Source organism: Vairimorpha ceranae, assembly GCF_000988165.1.
Source record: "Vairimorpha ceranae strain PA08 1199 chromosome Unknown NODE_14, whole genome shotgun sequence".
Taxonomy (NCBI): Eukaryota; Fungi; Microsporidia; family Nosematidae; genus Vairimorpha; species Vairimorpha ceranae.
Genome location: NW_020169309.1, coordinates 12,585 through 35,944, shown reverse-complemented (window position 1 = coordinate 35,944; position 23,360 = coordinate 12,585). Strand labels below are relative to the sequence as shown.

Here is a 23,360-nt window from a genome sequence, read left to right as displayed (position 1 = left end):
ATGTTTTTTAGAACTAATGTAAGTAAATTATTTGTATAAACATTTCGAAATGATGTAGGTTAACAAAATAACCAGTAAACATGTACCACATTGTGTTATACATAAAGCCATTTTATTTAAGAAAAAATTGACCCAATTAAATATAAATTTGAAGTTTATGACTCATCAATAGCAAGTATAAAATTAGATAAATTGTTAAATGCTTTGTCGTTTAATTTAAAAGTTTTAGAAACAATTGAAAACATGTCAAACAAATAAAATAAATTATAAATATTCCAAGTTATGAGATGTTGTTGTAAGCAGCGGGTTATAAAATATTTCTGGAAAGTGAGTATAGCATAAAAGTATTTATATTTCTTTTTTAATTTAAATATACTAAGGTTTAATAAAAAGAAGGAAAGCTATTAAAGAATGCAGTAATGGTACCACATTAAAGTGATAGACTTTCGAAATTGGCCGTTTTATATTTGATAATAATACTATTGTATAAATATTATCATTCTAATATAGTAAGATCAATTTTAAATACAATAAAAATTATTTTTTATCAAATATATTTGTACGAAAAAATTAGTGAAAATTAAACTTTTACTTCTAATGCGCATATAGAAATATAAAATTGAAAATGTTGTAATTTTATTAAAATATAGAAATAAATTTTAGAGTATAAAATGTTCAACTATCCCAAAAATTTAATTTAATAAAAGTGAAAATTTTGCTACTGCATTTGCAAAATGTTAATTATTTGATATGAAATATATAAACCTTAGCAAATTAAATTTATAGAAAAATTAAATAATTAACATTTTATATTTAATCCATAATACATAAATAAAGAAAATTACAATAAGGTATCTAATACCAATAGAAATGAGTTATCTACATTTCTTACTTTTAAAGATTAAATAAATTTAAAATATCTTTAAGTAAACAATTACAAGTAAATAAATTTTATTTTAAATTATTTACGGTATTAAAACCAAAAAGTTTAAGCAATTTTATAATTTTAAATTTACACTACTGTAAAATATCGACACAATTTCAATATGTACAAAGAATTAATCTTACAATGTATTAGTTAATTTCATAAATTTATTAAAGTTAATTATTTTAATTTTGAAGATTTGTTAAAAGCTTACAAAATCCAAAAACCAATTCCTAATATTTCCTATTTGAAATTTAATCTAATTTAATTTTTTATATTTTTTGTTTAAATCATGAGTAAATGCTTTATTAATCTTTTACTACAAACAAAAAAAATTAATAGTTAATTCTATTAAATTGCAATTAATCATAACTTAATTTTATAAGTTTAAATATTAATTTCGCATTTTTAGCAAATAAACAAATGATGTATATTTCTTTTTTTTATATTATAACCCCTCATGTCAAATATGGATAGTAGTAATCAAGAAAATGATAAATGGTCTGAACAAGGATCTAAAAGGTACAAAGAAGACGATAAAAATCAATATAATGAGTATAGCGATAGTTCTAGTACAGGAAAGCAGCATTTCGCACCTCAAATTTCTCACTCAAACAGGCAACCGGATCATGAATTGTCTTTTAATAAAGAATCTTATCAACAGCAGAAGCCTTCGGTACCAGAAGATGCAGAAGTTTGTGATGCTATGGTTTTTTTAAATAGAATTAAGGATGAGTATTCTGAGGATATGGTAACATATGATAATTTTTTAGAAACTATGCGAGATTATAAATTTGGTAAAATTGATGCAGATGAGGTTTGTAAAGGAGTAAAGATACTTTTTAAGGATAAACCGTATCTTATAGATATTTTTAATGAATATTTACCTAGTCATTTAAAGTTTTACTCTGACGGACGACACACAGATAATTTACAAAGAAATTATGATGTCAGGCCTCCTATGGCACAACATCCGCATTTTAGAAGACCGATGTTTAATCCAAAGATGATGCATCCGAATATGAAACCAAATGCAAATATGCGACCTTTAATTCCTAAAATGGGGCCACCACCACATTTACAGCCTCCACATATGAACGGGTTACTGAATGGTATGGTACCTACATTTGTACCACATTTAAATCCAAATAATATACGCCTTCCACCATCCGGTAAGTTGTATCCTGGATTTTATGGTTCAGGTCATCCACAGAAAGTTGAAGAAGAGAGTTCTAAAAAAAAACAAGCTAATGATTTTATTCAAAGGGTCAAAAAAAGGTATTCCCATCAGCCGAATATTTATAAATCTTTTGTTGATATTTTACAAAAATTTTCATCTGATTCAAATGTGTCTTCTATAAGATCTGAAATTTCGACACTATTGTGGGAACATCCAGATTTAATTGAAGATTTTGAAAAAGATTTTATACCTGCAGATAAAATTAAAGAAGAAGATGATTCTGCCGTACTAAAAGGTATTTTAAAAACTATGGAAGATAAAAATATATCTGACGAATTTTTAAGATGCTTAAATTACTTTAATCAAAATTTTATAACAAAAAAAGAACTTTTATTGCTTGTTATTCCAATTCTAAAAGATGAAACACAAATCGATATTTTTAAAAATTTTATTAATTTTAAAGACAAGATATTTACATCCGGTAAAAGATTAGATAAATGCAAAAAAATTGGATCTTATAGAATTTTAAGTAGAGAGATACAAAATCCGAATCAAGATGCAATTGCCAAGGAAGTTTTAAATACAACATGTGTCTCTTGTCCAACTTTTGAATCAGAAGATGCCAATTTTGTATTTCTTAAAAGAAATATGTATGAGGATTGCATTTTTAGAGTGGAAGATGATAGATCAGAAACTAGTCTTATTATTGAAAGATTGGACTTTTTTATAACTTCTTTAGAATTAGTTTATTCTAATTTGCAAGAAGGTGAACTATCTATAAAAGATTTGGGAATGTCCCCTGGAATAATAAAAGAAGTTCTTAAAACTATCTATGAAGATTCTGCAACAGAAGTATTGGAAGGTATTCTTAGTTTACCAAAAACAGCTATTCCTGTTGTAATTAAAAGATTGTATTCAGTTAATAAAGAAGTTAGAGAAAAAATGAGACAAAAAAATAAAGTGTGGAATGAGCAAGTCGAAAGATCTTTTTATAAAGCATTAGATACAAATGGATTATTTTACAAAAATCAAGAAAAAAACAATTTTAGTACTAAGGCTTTGCTGCAGGAAGCTGAGGAAGGTATCAAGATTGACTTTTCAGATTTACAGCTTGTCGACGACATTGCTAAAATTTTTAAAATATTCATAAAAATAAGTCAGACGGATAACAAAAAGGCCGCAATTCCTAATTTATATCCTACCGTAGATACGATTTTTGGACTAGTATCTCAAGAATGTAGTTTTATAGGAGATTTCAATATATTTTGTGTTTACAGATTTATATTTTATGCATATGAAAAACTTAAAGAAATTAAGAATATGGACTTAAAGCCTATTTGTTCTTCAAAATTAGCAGTTAAAATGAATATTATACCTGAATATGACGTAGAAGATCGATTTTTAGAGATTTTAAATCTCATCAAAAGTTTTTGTGAAAAATCTATTGATTCACTTGATTATGAAGAAACAGTCAGGATATTAACAAATTGTAGAGGATTTACGATATACAATATTAAAAAAATATTTTTAAAAATTGAAAAGTCTATCATTGCGGTTATAGAAAATGAAGATTCACTAAATGCCTTGCTTAATAAAACTGTTTATAATGGAGAAGAAGCTAAAATGTTAATTAGCTTTGAAAACAATATCTTTAGTGCAAGCTTTATTCAAGATGCTACTGAAAAGTATGAGGTCGAAGAAACTAATATAAAAAATACTCAAGAGTTATAAATAAAATTACAATACTTATAACATAATTTTTTGTTTTAATCATCCTCAGATATTTATAATTATAAATTAAATCTCTTCTTTTTAATTAAAAGTTTTGTAAAAATAATGTATCAAAATTTAGTATTTATTTTTTGTTGCATATTTTAGCTAATAAAACAAAATTATCAACATTTTGGTTTAATTCAATAAATTATGCAAAGTGCTCAAAAAACTTCTTTTAAGCTTTTTTGCATAAATTTATACAAACAAATTTAATAAATTTTTCTTTTAAATATAAAAATTTATGGGGTCCTGTAGATGAGAAAGAAAGTTCTTACTAATCCATCAACTTTACATAATTCTCTATATGACAATATAGATAATAATCTAGTAATATTTAGAGGAGATTTTTTACATAAAACTGAACTTAAGAAATATATGATAATTGATTTACTAGGCACAGGAACATTTAGTCAAGTAGTTAGATGTGTTAGTACATGTGGTGAAGAGGTAGCGATAAAGATTGTTAAAAACAGTCCTAAATATTATTTTTATGAAATGAATGAAGTTAAAATTTTACAGAAGTTGATGTATAAAAATCTTTGTAAATATTTTGTTGAAATTAAAGATGTGTTTGTTTTTAAAGAGCATTTATGCATAGTTGAAGAATTGTTAGGACATAATTTGTATGAGTTTATTAAAATAACAGGATTTAAAGGAGTTGATCATAAAATTATACAAAAGATTGGTAAACAGATTTTAGAAGGACTTAATCATTTAAGTATTATGGGAATAACCCATTGTGATTTAAAACCAGAAAATATTTTAATTAAAGATTATAATTCATTTGATGTAAAGATTATTGATTTTGGATCAGCCTTTTACGAACCACAGCAAAATAATTTTTATGTTCAGTCTAGGTATTACAGAGCACCAGAAGTAGTTTTAGGAATACCTTACAGTAATTCATGCGATATTTGGTCTTTAGGTTGTATTATTTATGAAATGTACATGGGCCATCCTTTATTTCCTGGGAAAGATAATCAAGATTTACTCTATAAAATTTATAAGTTATTTAGTAGACTTCCGCGTTTTATGTTAGAACATGGAAAGAATACACATTTATATTTTGATAAAGAAAATAATTATAAAATTATTTGTAATGAAAATAATAAAGCAATTACGATGAATGAACTTATAGATAAAATTAGATCTAAAAATAATAGTAACTGTTTAGATGATATATTTATTACATTTATTTTGGAGTGCATTAATCCAAGCCATTTAAGCAGACCATCTGCCTCTGTTTTGCTAAATCATAGATATTTACAATCTAGCGGAAATGATGAAGTAATTGAAAGAAGAAATCAACCCAATCCAGTACCAAATCTTATTAAACATAGAAGAAATTCAGAGTCTTATTTTAAAAATAATAAAAAAGAGGATAAAAGACAATTTAGTGTATTTGATTTGACTAATGAAAACAAATTAAATCAATAAATAAATTATTGTAATTAACACTTTTAATTAGATTATATTAAAAAATTAAAACAAATAGAATTTTTATAGTATTGTATTTAAAATTTAATTAATGCATAAATTTATTTTAATTAAATTTATAATTAAGATGGTTTTAATTAATCATTAATGAATTTATATTAATTAAGAATATGTAATAATTTTTTAATGCATATAATAAAAAATCCGATTTTTATCAATTACTCCCGATTTCCAATTATACAAATAATAGTTCAATTCTCCCGATCCTTCTAAAAAACCAAGCTCTTCTAAATATTTCCCTGCTTCTCCTATATTGATGCTATTAAATACATCACATTTTTCCTGTGCACTAAAATAAATAAGATCTTCAATCATGGTCTTAACACAGTCTCCACATATTAAATTTAAATAAGCACTAGATATCCTTTGGTTCTTTTTAATAGACATAGTGTCTAGAACAAAATATGTACCGAATGAATTAATAACACCATCTACTTCATTAACATATACTCTCATAATTTTATTGTTAATAAAATGTCTAAAATCATCTTCATCCATATCATCTACTAACTTATATTTCTGTATATCATTTTTATACAATTTATAACAAATCATTATATCTTCTTCTTTCAATAAACGTGTACTAGAACGAGCACAGGGTAGAGAGACATCAACAGGTCTATCCAAGAAACCTGATGTAATTAATTTTTTAGTATTAATAGGTTTATGCCAATATTTAGCTGTACTTATTTTAAAAAATAAAGGTGTACCTGCTGTAAATATACCACTGTATATTCCATTACAATTAAATCTTCTAGTAATTTCTTTAATCAGAATGGGAGATATTCTTCTGTTCCTTTTAGATTTAATGACACATAAAAAATTAATAGCAGCTACTTTTTGTGTTAATCCATTGATTGAAATAGCTGTTTCCTTTCCAAATATATATCCTATTAAACAGTTATTAAATTTAAGACCTAAAGAATATTCAGGACAATGCTTAGGATTATTGATAAACCAGGAGAAGAATGATTCAGAGTATATTAATCTAAATTCATTATCAATATCTTCTACATAATTTTCTGATAAAAATTTGGATAATTCTTTGTAATCAGTGATATTTTCAAATACACAGCCTTCTGGTAATTTATACTCTTCGGTTGGTATTTTGTTGGGATGACTAATAAGGCTATTAGCTCCTTCTTCAACACCTACGGGTTGTTTATTCCAAAACTTGTGAGGATTATCAGACATGGGCGAAAAAATGTAAAAATTAAATTATGGTGCCTAAAAAATATATAAAAAATTAATTTAGATCATTAAAATTTTAGAATATTAATATATTATAGTATTATTATGTATAAGTTAGTGCTAACTAAAACATTTTAAAATCGTACAAGTAGTGTATCAAAAATAAGATTTTAAAAATGTACTTTTAAAATGATTTTGTTAAAATTTTCTTTTTACATGTTTAACTAAACATATTCTTATGGTAAAATATTTCTTTTGTAGAGTATTAGCGATTTTTTAAGTACAGAAATTTATTTCTTATATATCAACTAGCTGGTATCTACTTAAATATTAACAGCCCTTTTTAAAAATTGTTGGCCTTTAGAGCGTGTAAATATTCAAATTCAAACTTTTAATATATATGATTTATTTGACGTACAACCATTTAAATAGTCTTTTACAGATAAATTTATCTTTGGCATACTAAACTAACAATATCATTAAAACAATAAATAACGACGGCATTGTGTATTAAATGATGTAATTATCAAAAACAAGAAAATTTTACATTTTGTAATTTTTATATTTAGTGTCTTTCTAGTAGTTTAATACAATAAATTTAAAGTATGTTTATTTGTGTAAACAACAAACTTTTTTAAATAAAAAATAACACAAACAATATGATATGTTATATGTGTTTATCTAAAAAATGGAGAAAATTATTTTTCTATTTTACATTTGCTGTAATAATATTATTTATTTGTCTAATATCTATGGCTTTATATGTAACTGATGGATTAGACTTATATATAAAAAAGAATATTCTTTATATAAAAAATAGCAATTTTATCCCAATTAAAGTCTATAGCATTAACAAAACTTTAATAAATAGCAGGTTAGTAAATGGTGAAACATGTGAATATGCTCTTTCTGATAGTGAAATGAGGAGGAAAATAAAAATTATCCTGGAATTTTGTAAACTTAAATTTCCAGCAAGTATAGAAGATCATATAAAATAAATATGTACAATTATAAAAAATCTATTTTGTAATCAAAATCCATAAATTCCCCATCTTTGTTGCGAATAAAAAATTCAAATTTTGCATTAACACTTAAATTTTTACATCTCATTTCAAAAAGTGTACTTTTTTTACTAACTATTACAAAATTTGAGTCTAACACTTCACAAGTCAAACCTTTAACTTCCAAAAACAACTTTTCATTATACACATTGTTAATCAATAAACTCAACTTTGTATTTTCTTCTAAAATATATGTATTAAATATGTAAATAAAAACTTTTTGTCGTAGCTTTTTTCTTTTTTTTATATAAATCATATAAACTTGTTCTTGTTCTAGAAATTTAATTTTATGTTTTTTATATCTATTAAATCTAAGTGTAACGTTATTTTCACAGGATAATAATTTTTTGTCCCATGTCAAAAAATGTTTAAAATTTAAATCTGTATGTATTGGATCGTTTATAATATCAAAAGATGTAATATTATCACATAAAGAATCAGTTAGTCCTAAAATATTTTCTCTATAAATTTTTATTATATCTGTTTCTGTAACAGTAAACTTATGTTTAGAACATATTTTAAATAGTTCGCTAACTTTAAATTGTAAGGACAAAAATGTTTGGCTTTTTAATCTATAATCACAGAATATTTTAGCGCGAAATTTTTCTAAAACTACAAAAAATAGCTTTAAATTATATGTTTTTTCAAGTTGAATACATAAATTTCTTGTATAAAACCCAGGTCTTTTAAACCAGACAGTAAAATCTATTACATCTTCAAATTTACGCTTCTTATTTTTTATGGTAAATTCTCCTTTTGCTTTTATATTAAACTTTATATTAAAAACTTGATACTGAAATATAATAAAAAAATTTGTAAAATTCATTATAAATAAACTAGACACGTTAAACTCAGATGATTTAGAACTTAATGGTAAATTTTGACAAAAAACCTTGTCATCAATCTTTTTTTTATTACCGGCATTGATTATCTCATTATAAACAGTAGTAAGGTCAAGTTTATTTCTGTTATTGTAAAAGTATAGTAGTTCAAAGCCTTTCCTTTTGTACAAAGATGTTTGAAACATTCTTAATCCAATTTCATGCATTATTTTTGTATCAATGCTAGAACTAATTTTATAAAAACGATAACACAAAAAATCGTACTCTTGACTTTGGAATAGCAAATATATCAATCTATTAAAGTAAAAAGTATCAATAAAATGAAACGGTACTTCTTTGTATTTAAGTGTACAATAAAAAGCCATTTCTATACAATAATGCGAAAAGTCGTTGTAATCAGTATATTTACTGTAAATTTTGTATGCATCTTCATATTTACCTACTAAAAAAAAAGAGTCTGCTTTACTTTTATCATCCATGTAGGTATCAAGAATAAAAGATTTAAACAATGATGAACCTTTGCTAAGGAATGATTCTTCTTTTTTTGGCAAGCATAATTTATAAATTTTTTCTAGCTGAATGAGATATTCCTCAGAATCAAAATAAGAATATGGAATATAAAAATCTGATTTACTTTTGTCACACACAATATAAATAGTTAAATTTTTAAATGTATAAATTTCATCTTTATATAGAGTAGAAATAAGATCTTCTCCAAATGTGTAATTAGTTTGGTTTTTTTGTTTTATATTGAAATAATTGGTTTCTTTTATTTTTTTTATAATAAAATTATAATCACAATCTGTATTTAAAAATTTAATATTTAAAGTAGGTTTAAATACTTTTGTAATTAAATTCTCCATGTACAGGGCAAATAAATAACATATTTATGCTATTTTTTTTAAATTTGTTTAATTTTACAAACAAAATAAATTTTAAAAAGTTCTAAAACTGTCAGTTTACATAAAATTTTAATTATATGTAAGATATCTAGGTGTACTAGAAAATTTAGCATATCCCTTAATAACTTTGTCTACACTTTTAAGAAAATCTTCTTCTGTTGCTATTTTTCTTCTATCCCTAATAGCAAACATCCCTGCTTCTGTACAAACACTTCTCAACTCTGCACCTGTAGCATTGTTACATAATCTGGCTATTAATTCGTACCTAATGTCTTTATCAACACTCATTGTTTTAGCATGTATTTTTAGAATAGCAGTTCTACCTTCTAAATCAGGTAATGAAAATTCTACTTTTCTGTCCAATCTACCTGGTCTTAATAAAGCAGGATCTAATGTATCGGGCCTGTTAGTAGCCATTAGAACTTTTATGTTTCCTCTACTATCAAATCCATCAAGTTGATTAATTAATTCAAGCATAGTTCTTTGAACTTCATTTTCACCACTATCCTCAAATCTGGTTCCACCAAAAGCATCGACCTCGTCAAAAAATATAATACAAGCTCTTCTTGTTTTTGCCATTTCAAAAATTTCTCTTACCATTCTAGCACCTTCTCCTACATACTTTTGTACTAGTTCTGAACCAATGACTCGAATAAAACAAGCATCCGTTCTGTTAGCCACTGCTCTAGCAAGTAAAGTTTTGCCTGTACCTGGAGGGCCATACAAAAGTACCCCTTTTGGTGGATCTATTCCTAAATTTATAAATTTTTCTGGTTCTAAAAGAGGTTTTTCTACTACTTCTCTAATTTTTTCTATTTCTTCCTTACACCCACCAATGTCATTGTATGTAACATCAGGCCGTTCTTCAACCTGCATTAGAGTAACACTTGCATCAATTTTTCTAGGAAGAGGCTGTAAAACTTGATATTTAACTCTATCAACCCCCACTCTCATTCCATCTTGAATAAGTGAAGCATCTAATTTTTTACCTTTCCCAACAACAAATTTAGCCATTTGTTTAATGTTTATCATGTACCTAGGTTCTTGATATCCTTCTATCACTTTACACACTCTTGCTACTTGCAAACTTTGTTCTGATTGGGTCCTACGGGTATCTAAACTTAGATTCCAAGTACTAGGTGGGGCTAGTCCCGTTTCAACTTCCCTTGTTCCTAATTTCAAAGAAATGCTATCAAAAATAGCTTTTATTTGATTTTCTGTTTCTGTTATTTTATCAGCATAAAAATTTTTTCCATAACTTAATATCAAGCCTACTTCATTTTCATTTAATGTCATTGGGGGTTATAATTTATTATTTTTATAAACTTTAATAATAACATAAAAATTTTGTATCAAAAAGGTTTATATTGAAAAAATAAGTATTGTATTTAATTTAACTTTATTTTGTGTGTAGTATTTTATACCATTTTTTACATTTTAAAACCAATATATGATTATCATGTTCTTTTAAAGTCTCTACATTTTTAATTTTATAAAATGTCTCTCTATTTAAATCATGTATACCTTTAGAATCAATAATATAATTTTTATATCCAAATAAAAATTTACTAAGTGGAATTTCTACATCTTTCCAAATAATTTTGTCACTATGTACAATGCATTTATCTGTATTAATAAATCTTATATATTTAATATCAAATTGAAATATATCTATAAGAACACTATCTAAATAAATATTGCCTCTCGTATCTAAATACAAAATGTTATCTAAATGGTTTACACTAAACATTGTGATATCAGTGTACAAATGAATATATTTAAGTTCAGTAAATTTAGTTCTATATAATTTATTACTAAAACAATGAACATAAATATAAGATGATGTGTATTCAACAGAAGATACTCTTTCTACTAGTCCATCATATAATTGTAAAATTGAATAGTCTGATTTGTTAATAAGACATATTCTTGTATCTGCAAATATTACATAAGCAAGATTATTTTTATAAATAATGGAATAAATTTCACCTGGAAGAATTTTTAAAGATTCTAGCGATTGAGGACTAATATCAGATTCTAGCGTAGGTTTAATTATTTTAAACATTTAAAGGGTAACAAATATGATTATACTAAATGTTATTGAAATTTTATTAAAATGCAGATGTCAAAGTAAATAGTAATTTATATAAATTATTTAATTAAATTTTATTTAAAAAATGCAAATGGCTGCATCAAACAAGATTCACATGTGGGAGGCAATTTATTGGCTTTTGGGAAAAGATTCTAACATAAAAATAAAATTAATCATTCGATAAAAATAATGTTTCTTTGACTTATTCAGTGAGAAGTAAAAAAATTGCTAAAAAGTAGTACAAATATCTACAACTTACATACTATTTTCTGTTTATTACAATCCCCCACTTTATTTATTTGTATAACATCTACCGAATAGATTTTTAAGCCACTGTAGCTCAGGGGTAGAGCGTCAGTCTTGTAAACTGAAGGTCCTGAGTTCGATTCTCAGTCGTGGCATTTTTGTTTTTTCTTTAGTAAGAGATTAGAGCATATTGAAGTTATGTTTTACATCTAAACACCCTAATGATAACTCAATATATTTTTCTAGTGTCAGATATAAAAAGTATTAAAAAAGGGGCTTTAATAGCACAAGCTTGTCATTCTGCAATAAAAGCAATAAAATTATTTAGATCTAATAGCGATACACAGCTTTATTTAAAATCTCTTGATACAATGACGACTGTTATTTTAAAAATTAAAAAAGAAGATATTTTAGAAATTAAAGAGACTCTAAGTTCTTTAGATATTGTTGAATGGATAGAACAACCAGAAAATATTATTACTTGTCTAGCACTTAGGCCATACAACCTTGTTGATTTACAAGATTACTTATCCTTCATAAAAAAGTTCAGTCTTTTTTAAGTATACAAGTAAAATAAAAATTAATCAAAAAGCATAACGTTTATTTTTCTATTTGTATTCATTTTTTAAAGTGTAAAGACTTTTATGTTCTTTTTTATCTACATTGCATATTTCATTTACGATTTCCTGTACAAATGCAGTCGGTTGTCCAGTAAAATCTGCAAGATCACGGACAGTCCAGCTTTCGTATTTTTCAAAAGCATTAAAAACAATATTCATGGCCTCAGTTTTGTCAAGTCTTTCTCTTTTCTTATCAATTAACATCTGTTTTCTCTTTCTAGCCAAATAGTCCATTTCTCTTAAATTTCCAATCTTTTCTAATCTTATTTTTTCTGTTGTGGAATCAATAATTGCCGTTGTGCTAGGAACTTTATAAGCATTTTGTTTTTTAAATTCAATATATTTTTTATTGATAATGGGAGTAACTACTAATTCGCTATCTATTTCTCCTTCTATTGAAGATAATATTTGAGTGTTAGATAAGACATACATATCAGAATTATTTTTACTTATTTGTTTAACATTGTACTCCAAAGGAATTCCGATTCCTGATTTATCATAAATACGAAATTTTATATTTCCATTGTCAGATATATCCACCTCGCCAATATCTGTTTGCTGGTGTAAATTTGTAATATAATTTCCTAAAAATTTAGGAAGTTTTACAATATTTATTTTCTTATTCTTTTTTCTATCATCGATTTCCATTAAAAGGGGATTTTTATTGTTGGAACAAAACATGTGTTCATTCATTCTAAATTATATATACGTTCATTAGTTCTAAATTATATATACGTTCATTTATTCTAAATATTACTGTGTCTATTGATTCATAATCATTACTGTGTTCATTAATTTCAAATATTACTGTGTCTATTGATTCATAATCATTACTGTGTTCAACTATTTTAAATATTACTGTGTTTGTTAATTCAAAATGATTACTGTGTTCATAAATTTCAAATATTACAGTGTCTATTGATTCATAATCATTACTGTGTTCATAATTCTAGTTTTAAACCTTTTTACCAACCTTATTCTAGTAACTATCAATAGATTTGCACACATAAACAAATGTCATTTTTTTTAAATGTATAAAAATTTACGGTGGTAATGTAAACCTTATAAATTTATCTCTTTAAAAATAATAATATTTTGATAATTTCAGTGTAAAAAAATAATAAAAAATCTAAACTAATCATTTTCTTAATTTTATAAGATATCTTATATTTGACCCATGTCTACAAAAAAAATAGCTCAGCTTTCTAAAATTGTTTTTTTACCTACTGACACTTATTCATGCACAAAATTAAAATTAGTAAAGTTGCATAAACTTATAAGATCATCAGAAGACCAGGAAATTATTAATGGTACATTTAATAAAATACTAGATGTTTTTATACATAAAAATAAATATATCAAGTCATTGTGTATAAAAATATTTAAAGATATTTATTATAAAATAAAAGTAATTGATAATATTAAAATTATTAGAATGTTTTATCAAAATGATCCAGAAATCAACTTATTAATTCTTAAATTTATTAAAATATTTTATAGATTTTTTATAGAAGATGAGATAGTGCTTTACTACATTAAGAAAACAAATATTAAATACAGTGAAGAAATAATTAATTTATTTGAAAGTAGTGACATAAAAGGTAAATGTACAAAGCTCGATGGATTAGAGCTTGGTATGAAATATTTATATCAAGGTAAAACAGAAAAATGTTTAAATATTTTTAATAAAATTATTAATTGTGATATAGATTTTAGATTTAAAGTAATTATTAAATATTTTATTAATAAACTTACATTGGAAAAAAACAAGAGATTTGTATTTGATTTAAAAGATTATGAAATTGATGAATCTTTAATTTGTAAAGTTAATGGATACACGGAAAGTAAATTATTTAAAAAATTGAAAAAATGTTATAATCATTATAAGCATATTAAAAAATAAATTATTTTTTATGGTAAATTTTATTTTTAAAATTTTAGGTTTTAGCTTTCTTTATTAAATATTTGATGCTTGATAGTTATCATTTATTTTGTTTGTATTTCAACAAATTTTAAAATTTAATATATTTTTAATACCTAATTTTATTTTTGTTTACACACATTTAAATTTAAATAAAATTCATTTTATTTTTTAATATAAAATTGGAGGTATACCTTAATACTCGATGCATTAACTCAGCAGTTGCATGTCAAATATTTCTTGGCTAGTAAATTGAATTATAAATTTAATTTTTTTTTTACCCCATGAATAAACATGAGATTCGGATGTGCATTATGTTTTCTGTTGTAGTCATTATTATTACAACAATTAACTTTTTTTTACAACTAAAGATAGCAAGAGGGAAATAATATTTTGTCGTAAATATATTTTAGACTGTAGTTGAACTGCCAATGTAAATATTCAAATCGTAATAAATTATTATATTTTATTTTGTATATTTTTTAATCCTTTATGAACACTGTTAAATTTGATGAAAAGGACTTCAAAAATTCGTTTAAAGAAATTAATAAATTTCTGGTGTACTATCCCAAATACCGGGATAAATATATAGAACAAGTAAGTAAATATATTATCAAAGCTTTAGAGAATAAAAAATTATCTTGCAACATTGATAGTGTAGAGAGAAGTATAGAAGTATTTACACATACAAACACTAGAGATCCTTTTATTTTTGTAAAAGGATGTGACTTTATTAGACTTGTAGCTAAAAATGTTGATGTTGAAACTGCTATGAAAGTTTTAGAGGATGAATATTGTGGAGAGATTATAGAAATTCGTAAAATGGTTAAAAGTGAAAAAGTGTTTACTAAAAGAAGAGATAGACTTATTGGTAAAAATAGTATGGTACTAAAAGCTTTAAAAATGATAAGTAAATGTTATATTTATATTACAGGTAAGCATATCGGGGTAGTGGGTTCTTATGATGGATTGACAGTAGTTAAGCAAATTGTATACGATTGTATTGCAAATAACAAGCATCCTATTTATGAAATAAAAAAATTGATAGTTAAGAATCAACTTGGAGAAGATAAAGAAATGGAAAATGAGGACTGGAAGAGACACATTCCTGATTATAAGAAAAGGAGAAAAAATAATAAACAAGAAAATGAAATTGTAGAAGAAGGAGTTGAGGAATGATTAATAAATAAATTTTAATATGTCAAAATTAATTTAACAATCTTTTAATTTATAAATGTTTGTAAAGTTTAAAGTTAATCTTTTTTAATTAAATTTTAATTTTGTGATAAAAATTATTTGATATTTTGAGGTTAGCTTATGTTAATTGAATGTTTTTATTTATACTGTAAATTTTAAGGATATTTGTAGATATCAAGAATGTAAATGTTGTGCATCAAATTAATTTATGTCTTTTTGATTAATATTTCATGCAACATTAAAACTTGACATTTTGTTTAATAAATAAATTGTATGTATTTTTAACTAAAAGTTATAGTTTTTGTTTCATATAATCTTTTCAAGAAAATTGTATTTTAAAAATGCAATAAAATTGTTGTAATTACAAACACTTGTACATAACAAAGCAAGAAATAATTAAGTCAAATAATTCTATTTATTACTTAGTATTTCTAATTTATTTCTATTTCTGTATATTTATTATTTTTACATGCCATCTCACTATCAATTAATCTGTAATAATCTGAAATTGTCTGATAAATTTCAATATAAAAAATATGAAAATCTAAAAAAAATATTATTTTTTGGTATGTCCCAAAGAAAGTTAAATTAACATAATTATAAGTAAAATATACCATAATTATAGTATAAGGATACAATAGAAACCTGGCACGATGACACTTTTTAATTTCCAGTTTTTTTAATTCTATCACTGATTCAAAATAAGAAGTGTCATGATTTAAAGAATAAATGACAATAAAATCTTCTATCCACGGGCTTAGATAAAAAACAGAAAAAATCTTTAGGATTGATGACATGCATACTATTCCTATAGCTTTTATTCTAGTTATAAAACTTTCAATATAACCATCTCTATACTTAAATAGCAATAAGATAGTATTTACTGAAATCTTCTTTGTTATATTAAAAATCATTATTAAATTCATAAAAAGAAACAAAATCTTCATAAAACCATTGTAATCTGTAGAAAGAACTAATTCTAGAATAACAATACTAATAAATAAGTTGATATGATTATATATAGCAAAACATACAAGAACTGGCAGTTTTAAATATATTGTACTACGAACTCTTGGATCGTCAACTAGTCCTGTTTTAAAAAAGTACAAAGGCAAAAATAACCATAAAAATAAGGTGTTTTTACAAGAGATGTAAAGAATAGATACAATTATAAATGTCATTAAAATATAAACATTCCACATAAACATAAAAATCATTACTATTAAAGACGAAATAGATATAAATATCATTAAAAGAATGTCTAGTGCTATTTGTTTTATATTAATTGTTTTTAGAAGACCAAGATAAAATTGTTTCTTATTATTTCTGTAGAGATAGTATCCAACTGCACTTTCAACTACGATGGAGATAAAATCAAATATCTGACATTTGCTTATTTTAAACATTGTGTTTACAGGCTAAAAATTTATTTATATAAAACATCCCTTTTTTTTATTTAATTAAAATATTTCAAAAATGTTATTTATTATTTTATGCTGATATTTTAATTCTATTGGGTGTATTTACTTAGTATTTATAAAAAATATTATATTGTTTAAATTTATGATTATTTTGACTATAAAATTTTATAAAAAAGTACTAAATTTTCTACATGAAAATAGTAAGAAAGATATTTAAAGTAAAAAACTTGTTTTAAAATTCAACTAACTTTCAAATACCCATTTTATAAACATACAAACAAAATAAATGCTTATAATCTTTAATAAAATTTAAAATAATTAAAAAAGCTATATTATTATAATCAATGTTAAGAACATTATACTATAACATTTTGTGCTTTTTAGTGAATGTAAAATAAAAATAAACTTTATTTTTTGTGTAATGTTTAATGAATATATCTTAGTAATGCAGCATGACGTTCTTTAAACAAGATTTAGAATATCACAAAGCTACAATTAAACATTTTTAAAAGCTTTTTTATATTATTTTAGATGTAGAAAAAAAGAAAATGTTTTATTTTTAAGATGCATAAACTTGTGCTTCGATATAAATTTTTATTATTTTTGTGAATTTTATGAAAATAAAATCTTTTATTAAAATAACTATTTATTGCAAAAAGCAATAATTTTTATAAAAATACAATATTTTTAAAATTTTTATTAATGACAATACAAAATATTTAAATAAAACTATTTTTAAACTTGCATTTACTGGTTTTTATTACTAATTTTTAGGCTTAAATGTGATTAGTAGAAGAAAATTTTTTAGCCCTCACATGACAAAGACAATTGAAGAGACATATCAAAAAAAAACACCTTTAGAGCACATTTTATTAAGACCCGATACATACATAGGCTCAGTGGAAAAAGAAGTACAAAACATGTACGTATGGGATGAAATAAATGGAAAAATTGTAAGTAAAAATATCAGCTTTGTTCCTGGGTTATATAAAATATTTGATGAGATTATTGTCAATGCAGCAGATAATAAGATAAGAGACCCAAAAATGAAAAATATTAAAGTAGAAATTAATAAAGAAGACAATATAATAAGTGTATATAATGATGGTAAAGGTGTACCAATCAAAATACATTCACAAGAAAAAGTTTATGTTCCTGAGTTAATTTTTGGCCAACTTCTTACATCATCAAATTATGATGATAAAGAAAAAAAAGTTACAGGAGGAAGAAATGGATATGGTGCAAAATTATGCAACATATTTTCATCAGAATTTGTTGTAGAGACATCTGATCAAGAAGTAGGAAAAATATATAAACAAGTTTTTAAAAATAATATGACTGTTACAGGAAAGCCGGAGATTAAAACATATAAAAAAAGTGATTTTACAAAAATAACTTTTAAGCCAAACCTGGTACGGTTTGGTATGAAAAATCTTGATGATGATATTGTTTCGTTATTTAAAAAAAGGGTTTATGATCTTTCAGGCATAGTTAAAAATGTAAATGTGTATTTAAATGAACAAAAAATCGAAATAAAGAATTTTAAAGATTACGTTAAATTATATCTTCCAGAAGATGCAGTTGTAGTGCATGAAATAATAAATGAAAGGTGGGAACTTGCATTTACAACTAGTGAAGAACAATTTCAGCAAGTTTCATTCGTTAATAGTATTTCTACATCAAAAGGTGGGTCACATGTAAATCACGTTGTAGAACAGCTTACTGATCCAATAATAGAAGCTCTTAAAAAAAAGAAAATTAGTAATGTAAAACCATTTCAGGTAAAATCATCTATGTTTTTATTTATAAATTCATTAATTGATAATCCAGCATTTGATTCACAGACTAAAGAAAATTTAACTTTACGTGTGGGAGCTTTTGGTTCTAAATGTGAACCTTTAAAAGATTTTATTGATAAAGTCATAAAAAATACAGAAGTAGTTACGAAAATAGCAGATTTTGTAAAAGCGAAAGAAGATGCTGCATTAAAGAAAACTGATGGTAAGAAAAAAGGACGAATAATTATTGATAAACTTGAAGATGCAAAATGGGCGGGCACTGCTAAATCTAATGAATGTACATTGTATCTAACAGAAGGAGATTCTGCTAAAACGATGGTAATGTCAGGAAGGTCTATTGTAGGAACAGAAAGACTAGGTGTGTATCCTTTAAGAGGTAAGCTTTTAAATGTAAGAGAAGCTACTAATAAGCAAATATCAGAAAATGTAGAAATTATTGCTATAAAAAAGATTTTAGGGCTACAACACGCGAAAACGTACACCGATACTAGTAGCTTAAGGTATGGACATGTTATGATAATAACAGATCAAGATCATGATGGAAGTCACATTAAAGGACTTCTTATCAATTTTTTTGATTATTGGTATCCTTCACTACTTAAAATTTCAGGATTTCTACAAGAGTTTATTACTCCGATTGTTAGAGGAAAAAATTCTAGAGGAGAAATAGTTAATTTTTTTACAATTCCAGAATATTTGGAATTTAAGGAGCAAAACCCTAATTATACTTTTAAATATTATAAAGGGTTGGGTACATCGACGGCTAAAGATGCAGTAGAATATTTTAAAAATCTACCTCTGCATGTTAAGAATTTTTGTCCAATGACAGATGAAGATAAAGAGTCTATTGAATTGGCTTTTAGCAAGAAAAAAGTTGATAGTAGAAAAACGTGGCTTCTTGGTCTTGAACAGGGTACTTTTTTAGATCAAAGGCCCAGTGAAATTTCTATATCAGATTTTATTAACAAGGAATTAATTTTATTTTCTATGGCTGATAATTTTAGATCAATACCAAATGTGTTAGACGGGTTTAAGCCAGGACAGAGGAAAATTTTATTTACTTGTTTTAAAAAAAATATTTATAAGGAAGTTAAAGTATCAGTCCTTGCTGGGTCAGTTAATGCATCTACACAGTATCATCACGGCGAAGTTTCTTTAAATACAACCATTGTCGGTTTAGCACAAAATTTTGTTGGTTCAAATAACATAAATTTACTTGTACCAGAAGGACAGTTTGGTTCAAGATTAAAAGGCGGAAAGGATTCTGCAGCACATCGTTATATTTTTACTTATCTTAATCCTATTACTAGATTAATATTTCATAAATCAGATGATTTAATTTTGAAATATTTAGATGAAGAGAATCAATCGATCGAACCAGAGTGGTATGTTCCTATTATTCCTATGGTATTGGTTAATGGGGCAGAAGGTATTGGAACAGGTTGGTCTACAAACATCCCTAATTTTAATCCATTAGATATTGTAAATAATATTAGAAAACTATTAAAAGATGAACCAATGATTGAAATGATGCCTTATTATAGAAATTTTGTAGGTACAGTTACTAAATTATCACCAGGTAAATATCAAACAGATGGTGTTTGGGAGGAAACAGAGACAGATTTGCACATTACAGAATTACCAGTAGGGACCTGGACTTATAATTATAAATCTTATATAGACAGTCTAAAACAAAGTAATTTAATTGATGAATATGATGACTGTAACACTGATAAGACAATTAATATAAAAATACATTACTCAAAAAAATTAAAGAACAAAAAACTTTCTACTTTGATTTCAACTAATAATATGATTTGTTTTGATCCAAATCATAAAATAAAGAAATACGAAACACCAGAAGAAATAATAAAAGAATTTTATTATGTTAGATTAACTTTCTATTTAAAGAGAAAAGAAAAATTATTAGAAATACTTAAAGAAAGAATGTTAAAAAATGAAAACAAGGTTAGATTTATAAAAGCAGTAGTATCAGATCAACTAATAATAAATAAAAAAAAGCGCAAAGATATTATATCCGAGCTTGAGAAAGAAAATTACGAGCCATTTGATAATTATAATTACCTTTTGTCAATGGAACTTTATTCGCTGACATTTGAGAGGATTGAAAAGCTTAATGAAGAATACGAACAAAGTAGAAAGGAATATGAATCATTGTTAAGAAAAACACCCAAAGATTTATGGAATGAAGATTTAGATGAATTTGAAGAAAAATATATTGAATTTTTGCACGCAGAAGAGGAAGAATATGAAAAGTTAAGAAATGGATCAGTAGGTACACTAAAGCCGGTTAAAAAGAAATCTAAACTTAACAAAACTGTAAAAATTTCAGAAAGAAAGACTACTATCACAAAAACAACACCAACTAAAAAAACAGTAAAAAAAAGTGTGACTACAGAAAAATCTGTATCAACAAAAAGAGCTAAAATTACAAAAATTGAACCTCAAAAACGGCAAAAAATTAAGAAAGATAAGGAGAATACTACTGAAATAAAAACACCTTTGAGTCGTGACTTATTTATTGATGATACAGAATCGAGCGATATAAGTAAAATTAATGCGTGGCATAAATATTAAATTATATTTTATTGAAAATCCTGAAATTTTTTACAATAGTTTTATTTCAAAAAAATTTAGAAAATCTTTAGTTCGTAAAATATTCTAGGTTAGAAAAAAAGATTATTTTATTTAAAAAATTGTATAATTTTTTATATTTTTGAGAGAGTAGTGTATTAAATAATACAATGATGTAATGTGATCTTAAATCACTGGTAATACTAATGCAAAGACCTGAAAACCCGGCTCTTCTTCAATAAGAAATAATCAAAAAAATATTACTTCTCTTTTGTAATTTTCAAGTAAGATTAGTTATAAATCCAAATTCATAGCTTTAAAAATATTCTCACTTTAAATATTTAATACACAGTAATTTTTTACATTAAAATTGATTTTTTGCTTTGTTACTTCAACTTGTAGAAAAAACTCAAGCTAATAACATTGCACTATCATTTGCAAATATAAAAAAATAAATAAAAATGTTTTTGTTAAAAGTTAAATTATTGAAGTGATTTAATAGGAAGGAAATGTACAATAAATTTAATTAAAATACAATATAGTGCATTTAGTATTATTTAGTAAATTGAAACTTAAAAGATTAATTTTTTAGAAATTCAATTTATAACATCAAATGTAGAAATATGCCAATTAAACAAATAAAAAATTACAAGATTTATTTTTTATAAATTCAAATTTTTAGTAAATAAAACTAAAGTGTATAGAATAAATATTAATATTATAATTTTTACATCTTATAGGACGAGTTGTACTAGTTAATTTATTTATTAAAAACGTTTTTATCAAATTCTAGTGATTTTATTTATTTTGTAAAAAAACAGTGTTTTATTTTACACCCTCGTTTATGCCTAAAAAAATAAATGCTAAATATTTTGTATATTTATACAAGCATAAACACTTAGCACCTAGGACAATATCTAAAAGTATATCACAAATATATTATAAAATACATCCAAATGATATCTACACAAAGTTAATAATTTATATATTTTTTGGAGATACAAACGAACAAATAACTTGTCCTCTCATATTTCAAAATTTATTAAAATATGAAAAAATCGTAGACTGCATAAAAAAAAATTTTTTTAAATCGAGTGACTACCAAGTAGACATTAAAAATCTACCAACAAATTATAGAATAGAAAAGAATAAAAATACAGAACTTAGTCAAAATGAAATTTATGAAATATTTAGACTTCTTCTTACTATTGAAATTAATTATCATCAGCTATATCTTGTTGATCAAAATTTTCTTGGTAATTTAGCATTTAATATGGAAAATTCTAAAAAATTACAAATTTTAAACTATAAGTATAAAATTTCTCCACTTTTATGTTTTCTTTTAGATTCTTTAGAAAATGATAAATTTGTAATTCCGTATTATAAATCTTTTTACTATTTTTTAAAGGCAATCAAGTTGGAATATAGAGAAGGCTTGTATCTGCTACATTCAAATAATTTAGATTATAGAAAACTTGAAATAGAGTTGTTGTATTCAAAATACAAAATTATAAATGAATATCACAGGATTTTTATTAATTTTTATCCTGAGATAATTTACAATTGTAAAATATATAGTAATAGATTGGAATATTTTAATAATCCACTAAATCTTCCATTTAAGTATAAAATATTACGAACATATCTGTTTTGTATACCATATTATCTAAAAATTATTAATATAAAACTTAATGATTCAAATTTTGACATATTATTTCGTGTAATTTATATTGAAAAAATATTTAACACTGGACTAACAAAAAAGTGGTGTAAACTATTACATTTGTTAATACTTGACAATTGCAATTTATTATATGTTCTTTTAAAAAGAAAATTTGATAAAAAATACATAAAAAAAATAGTTAAAAATGTGCCTTCCTTTCATTTGGCATTTGACCATGGAATTACTTTGTACAAAGAGAGTGGCGATGTATTTTATTTACAAATTATAGAACACATATTAGAAGAATATCCTGTAAAAGAATACTTTAAAAAAATTGATCAGTTTAAAGCATTTTTTCCACAAGAGTTTTTAGAAAAATTTCAATCTTTTTTTGATTTACTGTAGAGAATACATTAGTTGTTACGTAAAGACTTA

General features: G+C 24.3%; 13 protein-coding genes and 1 non-coding gene across 14 annotated transcripts; 8 read left to right on the top strand and 6 right to left on the bottom strand.

Moving 5' to 3' along the window:
* Positions 1-1,385: 1,385 nt before the first annotated feature.
* AAJ76_1400034559 (transcriptional regulator-like protein) lies at positions 1,386-3,836 on the top strand (the record flags this gene model as incomplete). Its single annotated transcript, XM_024474022.1, has 1 exon — positions 1,386-3,836. One exon carries the CDS (start codon positions 1,386-1,388, stop codon positions 3,834-3,836), a length of 2,451 nt encoding a protein of 816 aa, XP_024331436.1.
* A 297-nt stretch (positions 3,837-4,133) lies between these two features.
* AAJ76_1400031811 (ser thr protein kinase) lies at positions 4,134-5,315 on the top strand (the record flags this gene model as incomplete). Its single annotated transcript, XM_024474021.1, has 1 exon — positions 4,134-5,315. One exon carries the CDS (start codon positions 4,134-4,136, stop codon positions 5,313-5,315), a length of 1,182 nt encoding a protein of 393 aa, XP_024331435.1.
* Positions 5,316-5,498: 183 nt separating this feature from the next.
* Positions 5,499-6,569, bottom strand: AAJ76_1400029376 (glycylpeptide n-tetradecanoyltransferase; the record flags this gene model as incomplete). The annotated part of the gene is made up of 1 exon (XM_024474020.1): positions 5,499-6,569. One exon carries the CDS (start codon positions 6,567-6,569, stop codon positions 5,499-5,501), a length of 1,071 nt encoding a protein of 356 aa, XP_024331434.1.
* A 1,005-nt stretch (positions 6,570-7,574) lies between these two features.
* On the bottom strand, positions 7,575-9,332 carry AAJ76_1400026613 (hypothetical protein; the record flags this gene model as incomplete). Its single annotated transcript, XM_024474019.1, has 1 exon — positions 7,575-9,332. One exon carries the CDS (start codon positions 9,330-9,332, stop codon positions 7,575-7,577), a length of 1,758 nt encoding a protein of 585 aa, XP_024331433.1.
* A 108-nt stretch (positions 9,333-9,440) lies between these two features.
* AAJ76_1400025278 (26s proteasome regulatory subunit 7) lies at positions 9,441-10,667 on the bottom strand (the record flags this gene model as incomplete). The annotated part of the gene is made up of 1 exon (XM_024474018.1): positions 9,441-10,667. The coding sequence occupies one exon, from the start codon at positions 10,665-10,667 to the stop codon at positions 9,441-9,443; it is 1,227 nt and encodes a 408-aa protein (XP_024331432.1).
* Positions 10,668-10,770: 103 nt separating this feature from the next.
* AAJ76_1400024509 (hypothetical protein) lies at positions 10,771-11,436 on the bottom strand (the record flags this gene model as incomplete). Its single annotated transcript, XM_024474017.1, has 1 exon — positions 10,771-11,436. One exon carries the CDS (start codon positions 11,434-11,436, stop codon positions 10,771-10,773), a length of 666 nt encoding a protein of 221 aa, XP_024331431.1.
* Positions 11,437-11,792: 356 nt separating this feature from the next.
* AAJ76_1400024152 lies at positions 11,793-11,864 on the top strand. Its single transcript has one exon. It is a non-coding gene; the product is annotated as a tRNA-Thr (tRNA).
* Positions 11,865-11,930: 66 nt separating this feature from the next.
* On the top strand, positions 11,931-12,269 carry AAJ76_1400024014 (peptidyl-trna hydrolase ptrhd1; the record flags this gene model as incomplete). The annotated part of the gene is made up of 1 exon (XM_024474016.1): positions 11,931-12,269. The coding sequence occupies one exon, from the start codon at positions 11,931-11,933 to the stop codon at positions 12,267-12,269; it is 339 nt and encodes a 112-aa protein (XP_024331430.1).
* A 48-nt stretch (positions 12,270-12,317) lies between these two features.
* Positions 12,318-12,977, bottom strand: AAJ76_1400022968 (transcription initiation factor tfiif subunit beta; the record flags this gene model as incomplete). Its single annotated transcript, XM_024474015.1, has 1 exon — positions 12,318-12,977. The coding sequence occupies one exon, from the start codon at positions 12,975-12,977 to the stop codon at positions 12,318-12,320; it is 660 nt and encodes a 219-aa protein (XP_024331429.1).
* Positions 12,978-13,506: 529 nt separating this feature from the next.
* AAJ76_1400022438 (hypothetical protein) lies at positions 13,507-14,232 on the top strand (the record flags this gene model as incomplete). The annotated part of the gene is made up of 1 exon (XM_024474014.1): positions 13,507-14,232. One exon carries the CDS (start codon positions 13,507-13,509, stop codon positions 14,230-14,232), a length of 726 nt encoding a protein of 241 aa, XP_024331428.1.
* A 510-nt stretch (positions 14,233-14,742) lies between these two features.
* Positions 14,743-15,429, top strand: AAJ76_1400021202 (rna-binding protein; the record flags this gene model as incomplete). The annotated part of the gene is made up of 1 exon (XM_024474013.1): positions 14,743-15,429. One exon carries the CDS (start codon positions 14,743-14,745, stop codon positions 15,427-15,429), a length of 687 nt encoding a protein of 228 aa, XP_024331427.1.
* Positions 15,430-15,878: 449 nt separating this feature from the next.
* On the bottom strand, positions 15,879-16,853 carry AAJ76_1400019092 (hypothetical protein; the record flags this gene model as incomplete). Its single annotated transcript, XM_024474012.1, has 1 exon — positions 15,879-16,853. The coding sequence occupies one exon, from the start codon at positions 16,851-16,853 to the stop codon at positions 15,879-15,881; it is 975 nt and encodes a 324-aa protein (XP_024331426.1).
* An 830-nt stretch (positions 16,854-17,683) lies between these two features.
* On the top strand, positions 17,684-21,265 carry AAJ76_1400018261 (dna topoisomerase ii; the record flags this gene model as incomplete). Its single annotated transcript, XM_024474011.1, has 1 exon — positions 17,684-21,265. One exon carries the CDS (start codon positions 17,684-17,686, stop codon positions 21,263-21,265), a length of 3,582 nt encoding a protein of 1,193 aa, XP_024331425.1.
* An 841-nt stretch (positions 21,266-22,106) lies between these two features.
* On the top strand, positions 22,107-23,330 carry AAJ76_1400013838 (hypothetical protein; the record flags this gene model as incomplete). The annotated part of the gene is made up of 1 exon (XM_024474010.1): positions 22,107-23,330. One exon carries the CDS (start codon positions 22,107-22,109, stop codon positions 23,328-23,330), a length of 1,224 nt encoding a protein of 407 aa, XP_024331424.1.
* Between the last annotated feature and the right edge of the window lie 30 nt (positions 23,331-23,360).